This window comes from Sylvia atricapilla, chromosome 18, assembly GCF_009819655.1.
Source record: "Sylvia atricapilla isolate bSylAtr1 chromosome 18, bSylAtr1.pri, whole genome shotgun sequence".
Lineage (NCBI taxonomy): Eukaryota > Metazoa > Chordata > Aves > Passeriformes > Sylviidae > Sylvia > Sylvia atricapilla.
The window spans coordinates 1,428,268-1,436,884 of NC_089157.1; the positions used below are offsets into that span (position 1 = coordinate 1,428,268).

Here is an 8,617-nt window from a genome sequence, read left to right on the forward strand (position 1 = left end):
CCTCTGGAGATCCCTCAGTCCAGGACCTCTGCTAAGGCAGTCACCTGGAGCAGGAGACACAGGAATGTGCCCACATGGGTTTGGGATGTCTCTCTTTGGAATGCGAAAGGCTCCACAGCCTCCCTGGGCAGCTGTTCCAGAGCTCTATCACCCGTAATATAAAGGAGTTCTTCCTAACGTTGAGGTGGAACATTTTGTGTTTTAGTTTATGGTCAGTCCCTCGTCCTGTCGCTGGGCACCAATGAAGAGTGTGAAAGCATCCAGTGACACTCCTTGGATCTATTTAAACGCATTGATGAGATCCCCTCTCAGTCTTCTCCAGACCAGACAGGCCCAGCTCCCGCAGTGTCCGTGGATCACTCACGTTTCCCCGTGCGGCGGAGGCCAGGCCGGGCACAGCCCCCGGGCCGAGGCCGCTCCCGGCGCAGCCCGTGTCCCCGCCGCCGCCCTGCGGCTGGGGCAAGATGGCGGCGGCGCCGGGGCGGGCAGGGCTCTGAGGCCGCCCGGCCCCTCCCGAAGGCCCCGGAGCGCCGGGAGGGGCCGCAGCCGGGCCATGAGCGGCGCGGCGGAGCTGCGGGAGCTGGAGGAGCGGCTGCGGGAGGCGGCGGCCCTCGGGGACGTGACGGAGGTGCGGCGGCTGCTGGGCGCCGGGGCCAACATCGACTCCCGCAACGAGATCAATGGCTGGTGAGGGCGGTGGCGCGGCGGGACGAGGGCTGGGCCGGGGGCCTCCGGGGCCGCCTCTTCCCCGCTGCCCCTCTCAGCTCGGGCTGGGTGGGCTCGGGGCTCACCGCAGCCCGTCATCGGGGCGGGGTGACGGAGCTACTCCGGGGCCGCGGCTCTTGTGTTTCTTGATTTTCCCATTTGCAAATACAGAAAAGCTAATCTTGGGAGGCACGGAGATTTACGGCTAAGGAGGATCACGATAAAAGCAGGTCGCCCTCCTTTCACCTGTCACTGTGTGTTTGCTCAAGGTCCCAGTCCAGTCCTGTGTGGGACAGTAGTGGGAGTCACTGTGCAAGGCAAAGGGAGGCCCTGCGCTGCACAACTTTTAGATTCAGAACTTTAAAAAGTGCCGCACTGAAGGAAACTATTCCCAGTTACCGCTTCACGCCTTAAATCGGGTGAAGCAGGACGAGGCTCGTGAGGAGGAGGCGGGCCGTGAATCCCAACCCTTGTGCTTCCCTCCCGCAGGACGTGCCTGCACTGGGCCTGCAAGCGGAACCATGCCCGGGTGGTGTCCTGCCTGCTGGAGGCGGGTGCGGACAGGCAGCTCCTCACTGCTGAGGGCGAGCTGGCGGCACAGCTAACCTCAAAACCAGACATCCGCAGGATTTTGGGAGGTACCATTCCGATTTCAAAAGTAATCTAGAATTCTTGGTCTAAACACTGAAATGTTTTTATTGCTTGTATCTGAGGCAGTAATAGGCAAAACCTTGGCTAGGACCATTGTATCTCATTAGATAGCTCTGATTTATACCTGGAATTCATATTTGGGCAATTAGACATGGGGATTTCAGATAGGAAGGTCTTGTTCTGAGCTGTGTCACCAAGAACTGGAAGAGCTAAATGCTTTGGGAAGTGTGCTCTGCACTCCTGTTTGATGTCATTAAGCTAAGGCTGGCATGCAGGCTGCCAAGACATGTGCCAAGACAAAAATGGGGGCTTTCACAGTTGTACAATTTGCTGTGGTCTGACCATGTATTACATGAAGGGTATTACAAATCCCCTCAAAAGAACTTTATTTTTATTACAAATCCCCTCAAAAGAACTTTATCACTCAGGAAGCTATGCCTTTTGAGTACCTTTTTATAGTGTGACTTGCTGGTATGATTAACTTTTGCCCTGTAATTCTGCCATCTTACACTTTTCATATGCCCAGCAAACCCAGTTAGATGTGTGTGACACTCCTGAACATGTGCCATCTGCATCTAGGTACTGTGCTCCAGATTAAAATTCTAAAGTGCTTTACCTTTGGACATGTGCTGTCTTCTGCAATTGCACTTAAATTCCTCTCTACAATGATCTGCTCTTACATCAAACAGTGCAGGGTTATCCTTCACAAGGTTGCAGCTACATCATGACTCAGGTTCCAACAGTTACGTCTGAAGGAATGGCATGTTCTTACATGATACTTTTTCTTTCTTTTGGTCAAGGTGCTCATCTCTTGATCTTAGTTTGTGGCAAATGGCTCACCTGTTTTTAACATCTAAACTGTCAAGAACATGTGGATGAACTCACATGTGTTGACAGTCGTATTTTTCTGTCTGTTAAGCTTTCCTGTGTTTCCTGGGGAATAAACATATCACTTACCTTCTCTCTTAAGTTTTTATCCTGGGAGTGTGATATCATTGAACAGATCCTTCTGAACTGCTTTGACATCACTATTTATGTTCTGTAATCCTCAGGCAGGAATGTCACTGCAGTACTTTCATGCAAGAGTTGAGTTTGTTTGGGTATTACAGCAAGTAGTCACTTCCCTGAAGAAATGCTGGGTTGAATTTGCTGGCCTAGGTCATAATAAACTATTTACAGCAGTGCTGTTAAAAACATTTTAAAATGAGATTCAGTAAAGGACTATTGGTCATCCAGTTTATTTGAAAGCGCTGCAATAACACTGCTAGAAATGATGTGTCTTTCAAAGGTTATTTTTTCCCTCCCACTTAGTTTTTACAAAACAGAATATACTGAAGACATTTATAGGTTTTTCTTTCACTTTATAGCTACTGGCCTCCAAGTTGTTACATGCTTCTTGAACGTTAGTGTAATTCTTTGATGACACTGGAATGTGATGTAGTTTCAAGACGCAATAGGAAAACTAACTGTATTCAAAATGAGAAAGATCTATCCAGTAACATGATGGGTTTTTTTCTTTCTCCATTCCCCACCCCTCATTTTTGAATTTCATCAGTAGAGGAACAAACTGAATGTCACAGGATGAAGGATTTAAATTTACCCATTGTTGCAAACTACTCAGCCAACCCACCTAATGTTTACAGTGAAGAAAGCATTCCAGGCAGCTTGGCAGAATCCCAGAATGAAAGTGCTTCCATCTCTTCTGCTTCCCAGAGTGAAACTAGCCCTCGTACATCAGCAGCTCAGGCTGAAAGCATCTGCACGCCCACGTCCTGCAGCAGTGAGACGTTCCCAGCACTGGATGCCGCAGCCAGGCCACCCCCTACGCCCACCATCACCACAGCCTCAGCGTGTGCCAGCCCAGGGGTGTCCTATAGCCCTGGCTGCCCCCTGGTCCTGCCCCCCAGCCTGGGGCTCTGCTCCCCGGGAATGTCCGGCCAGGCCGTGCCTCTGCAGCCAGACACCGCCCCCAGCAGCCCTGCACCCACCCTGCAGCCCTTCTTCTTCACTGGAACATTTCCCTATAACATGCAAGGTAAAGAGGCACCGTGTCTCAATCTTCTGTTACAGTTACTGGGCGTTGGGGATTAGGTTTGTTCCTTTTTTACCCCAAAGAACTTTTCCCCCCCGTAAATTAACAAGGAAACTAAGGACAGAGCTTGAGGCAGCTTGGGACTCTGTTTTTTGGCGTTTGGGGAGAGAACGGCTCGGCTGCTGCTCGCTGCTAGAAGAGTTCAGTGTCGCTAGAGGGGTCCAGTCCTGGGAAATCTGCCATCATCTGCTCGCCCTGGAATTCTGAGCTTCTCTGCCACCCTGTGGCAGCTGGGCCAGCCCTGCCCCGCCATCGCGGTTTGGTCAGCACTGCTGCTCTTGCTACAGGGTGACTCTGCATCCCCTGCCCTAACAGAACATCCTGCCACTCCAGCTACCAGCCCGGGACTTTTACACTGTTCCCAGCTTGGTGCTCTGAGGATCCTACAGGGGCACCGAGACCAAACTGCCCTTGGGTTTTTGTAAAGCAAAGCCCTCGAGGTTCTTAGTACTGTTTTTATTAATGCTGTAGTTGTTTTTGTTTACTTTTTTATACATACTAGTAAAACCCTGTTATTTCTATGCCCAAATCTTTTGCCTAAAAGCTTTTAACTGCAAATTTGTAATTGGGGAAAGTGGGGGGGAGGTGGTTTCTCCATTCCAGGAGAAACTCCAGTCTTCCCTGACAGATACCTGTCTTCCAAAACCAAGACAGTGGGTGAACAATGAATTTAAGTAATCATTTCACTTCAGACTCTAGCAGAGTAGAGATGTTGAATTCTGTGGCCAAAAGTGCCCTGAACTTTCTTCTCAGGTAAGTAAAAGGTCTGTTGTGCCATATTTAACCATGGTAATAACTTTGTGAAACAATGGAAAGATCAATCCGTGTAACATGAAAAATTAAATTATGCACTACTTTTGCATCAAATGCAGCTCTGGCAGTTTGGTAACAACTTGACTTTATGGCTGGATGGATCAGTTTCAACAGTGTTAACGTGGTTCTCCTGGTTTTGCTGGAAGCTTCTGTTTGCTGCACAGTATTTCTCAGTGAGATCACAGGGATTGTTTTAAAAAAGCTGAATTCAGAAGATAATGATACTGTAGCATTAGGTTTGAGTTGGTTGTCTTTTTTGTTGCTAACCCATTACCTGTTTCTCTGTCAGAACTTGTGCTCAAGGTCAGAGTCCAGAACCTGAGAGAGAATGACTTCATTGAGATTGAACTGGACAGACAAGAACTGACCTATCAAGATCTGCTCAGAGTGAGCTGCTGTGAACTGGGTGTTAATCCAGAGCAAGTAGAGAAGATCAGAAAACTACCCAATACACTTGTAAGAAAGGTAAGAATAGAAACAAGGTATTGACTTTGCAGACATGAGAGAAGGTATTTTTGTAGAAAGATTGGCAAAATGTCACCTTTGTTAAATAAAAACTTGACTTAAACTGACAGATTCAAAGGGACATCGGACCTTTTTTAAAACTTCATCATAAAATGTTTAAAAATATTCTGGCATATGAATAACTTTAAAGATATGCTGTTAACAAATGAATCTGTTCTTCTGTTCCAAAAATATATATTCTGGAGGTCTGTAAATTAAAGTGGTCACAACTCTTGGTTAAGTGACATGCACAAATACAGCCAAATCATAATGAGATTAAAGGGGAAGAAAAAGTTTGAGAAAAACTAAACAAGCAAACCTGCTACACTTTCAATGAGTATAAACTGGTAGGATTTTTTTTCATTCTTTATTCTTATTATTGGGTGTGATGTCCCTAGAATTTTAGTTTTTACTTCCTATAGTTATTTTATAAATAATAACAACCAGTTATGTCTAGGAATAATACATTGTTCTGTCTTGTTCCTTACAAGGACAAGGATGTTGCCAGACTTCAGGACTTCCAAGAGCTGGAGCTGGTCCTTCTGAGAAGTGACAGCTCTCCTTTCCGGAATGCTGCAGCTGCACTGATGGAGCAGCCATGCTACAACAGCAGGGCATCCAAACTCACCTACTGACTCTGGGAGCTGCATCTGCAGTGTGAACACAGTGTGACACGTGCTGCCTTTGGAAGGCAGCAACTTAAGTGTGTATAAAACCTTAAGTTATTATTAGGGTTACTATTTTAACAAATATTTTATATTTTATAATTATTATCCCGTTTGCTTTTATTTTTTTACTTGATATAGTATTCAGCTAAGGGATATCTCATTGGTCTAGTACTATCACATGCTTCCAATGGATTTCAAGGAAGTTTATTGGTTGTATCTGGCAGTGGGGGGCACGATAGATGTAATTACTGATATGAAAATTATGTCAAGTACACCCACTCTGACCAAGTAAGACTCATGGAGAGATTCAGGAAATTGTGTGTCTCCACGTGTATTTTAAACTTCCTCATTAAATTAAATGGAAGAGACACACAGTGAATAGCAGCTCTCTAAAAATGTCAGTGTGCAAGTTCTTAATCTCTTGCCCCTCACAAACACTCATCACAAACAAGATGGGTTGTCTAGAGAAGTGGCAAGAGAAACCCATTTATTGGGCTAAAAAGAAGTGGAATAAGCATGTCTATATTTAAATGTTTATTTCCCCTGTGAGAATATTGTACCTCCACCAAACACCAGAAAAGCCTCTCGTAAATGTTCCTTAATTAAGTCTCAATCAAATTGAATTGCCCTTTCAAGTGAAAGCCCTTGTTTCAGGAGATGGGGAGTAGACCCCCAGTCTGTGTCCGTGTTTATTTACTTTCTGACCAATGTGAGCCCTGTGCATTATTCCCACCAGGTGTCGGTATTACCAAGACAGGAAAGTTCTTTGTGGCCCGCTCTCATACACTGGTTTCAAGGTGTTTCTGCTGTGTGAGGAGAAGCACAGCAGTGTCCTCATGAGAGACCACAGCTGGAAGGAACACAGCATGCTTTTATGAGCCACTAGATGGGAAACACACACGAGCAGAGCAAGTAACTAACTTGTAACTTTACATCATGCAGGGTCTACGGTCACTGTTACATAGCCTTGTTTTAGCCAGGTGAGTACTGAAAGGGCTGAAGGCCTCCAGGTGCTTTCAACTTTATCTTTTTCCTCTTCTTTGTGGGGAGTGAAAAAAACCAACTCTGGTTAAGCTACAGACTGTTTAACTTGCATTTAAGCAAGCCAGTAATGAAAAAAATTCACCTATGGGTTAAAGTATTTAAGTCACAGCATTGCTGGAGTATAAATAGCCTGAAGCTTTTCCTGATCAACATGGCAGCCTGGAAAGTTACACTTTTGGGAGACTGTTTTTTTTTTTTTTTACCAAAAAATATGATGCTGACTTTTGCACCAAAAAACTTAACAGGGTCCTGAGGCGGGTGGAGGGGTGAGAGACTCGCTGCTTCTGCATGAGCTGCATTTTCTCCCCCCACCTCAAACTGTATTGATTTTTCTTCCATCTCTGCTTTATGAAGTTACACTAGAACAGAGTTTCTGCACAGTTGGTGCTGTGTTTGTTGTTGGTCTGGACTGCAATGCTGACAGTCAAACTACAGTACAGCACCACGTTCTGGTAGAAGCAGCATGGCTGCCACCCTCCCAGTGTCCTGCTTTACCCTGGAAGACTCCCTCAAGCTGCTGCACACCAAGAGAACACAGAAACCCCTTCTGCCAGCAGAGCAGATGCTTGATTCTTAGCTCAGGATTTCACCAAGTTACTTAGGCCTAAAATTCTTGCTTACTGCAGTCAAAATAATTAAAATTCTTTCCTCCATTCACATCACCTCAACCCTGCTAACACCCTATTCTCAATCCTGTTTTTTTTCTCCAGCCAGGACCTGAACTACTTTAATGCCAGATTCAGCTCCTGGGAAGCTCAAGACTATGACACAGTATGAAGTATAACTTCTTAACTAAGAGCCCTGCTTTGTTTTTCTTGTAGGACAGCAAAGAAGGTTTTATTTTCCCAATTGTGTATTTATGTTTCCAGCATAGCTTGGAGGCTAACTCAGATTATGTGCAATAAGAGTCTGAAAAACAGTAGTGGTTAAATGTCTCAAAATTAACTAAGAGTGTCTAATTTCTTTCCAGTTCCTTTACTTAGGAAGTCAGTGTAAGGACTGTCTCCACTAATTACTGAGCATTCTGCTAGAGGGCAGCTGGTTTAAAAAGATTTATTTCTCTAGTTTTCATCAAGAATAACAGTTAATGTGTTAAGACTTAAACTCTTCTCATAATATGACTGTAATAACAGTAAATCTATGCAGAGAAGTATTTTTGTATGTTTTATGCAGTTTGATAAACTCTAAGGCACATTAGTTAACTGTTTTTTGTTGGGCTTTTTCTTTGAACAATAAACTGTTGGAATGACAACTGAGATTAAGTTTACAAAACTTACTGTTCTTCCAAGGACAACTTTTGTTTGCACTACAAACTTGTACTGAACTGACATTGCTACTCTTCACTTATAATAAAGTGTTAAGTCATTTCAAGTACCTTGACCTCTTCCTTTTTCAGGGTGGGGGGTAGTGAAGATTACTCTGGAGTGGACAGGACACTTAAAATTTTAATGCAACTTTGAAAAATCATAGGCCAGTACATTTTTAACAGCTAGTAAAAAGACTGTCAGGCTGTCAAAACCAGTATGGAGAAAGCATGTAAGAGGTGCTTACTGAAATCAGCTACTTGCCTTCTGCCTAGCAATCCTAGAAAATCTGGGATGGTATTTATCTTGGGCTTGAGCTCTGGAGATACTTCTCACAAAGGAAAATTTCTGTGGAGATGTTTGTACAGTCAAATCTGGAAGCAGAAAAGTGTTTCCTATGCTCTGCAAAACAGAATTTTCCTTCATCTTCAAAGCATTAAAGACTCCCCTACAATACACATCAGAATCTGAATCCCAGACTAATCTACTACAAGGTACCCCATTTTATCATTTTTACTTTTGCAAAATAGGAAATGCAAATCTTGTAACAAGTAAGTCCAGTAAAAGGTGCAAAACAAACATTTTCACCCCTGAAAGAAGTAACACATCCAGGAAGAGGCCGAGTCCCGTCTCAACTTCCAAAAAGAGGAGGTGTGGATCCAATGTCTCCAATTAGAATTTAGCTACAATTTCACTTTAATTTTTCCCTAAAACACCACCACACCCGCTCTCCATCCCCTGTGCCCCTGCACATTGCGTCTGCTTTCCAACAACAAAAGTCAAAAAAGCACTGCTGTCTGCATGTGGTAACAAAACCTAGCACCACCCACCACAGG

The 8,617-nt window shown here is 44.7% G+C and overlaps 1 protein-coding gene across 2 annotated transcripts; it reads left to right on the forward strand.

The window, feature by feature from the left end:
- Positions 1 to 553: 553 nt before the first annotated feature.
- LOC136369212 (ankyrin repeat domain-containing protein 40-like) lies at positions 554 to 7,848 on the forward strand. 2 transcript variants are annotated; one of them, XM_066331884.1, is made up of 5 exons: positions 554 to 687; positions 1,195 to 1,343; positions 2,912 to 3,391; positions 4,551 to 4,726; positions 5,257 to 7,848. In XM_066331884.1, exons 1-5 carry the CDS (start codon positions 554 to 556, stop codon positions 5,398 to 5,400), a joined length of 1,083 nt encoding a protein of 360 aa, XP_066187981.1. In that variant the 3' UTR covers positions 5,401 to 7,848. The 2 variants fall into 2 exon arrangements, with proteins under 2 accessions (XP_066187981.1, XP_066187982.1); XM_066331885.1 differs by having other exon boundaries at positions 2,915 to 3,391.
- The last annotated feature ends 769 nt before the right edge of the window (positions 7,849 to 8,617 follow it).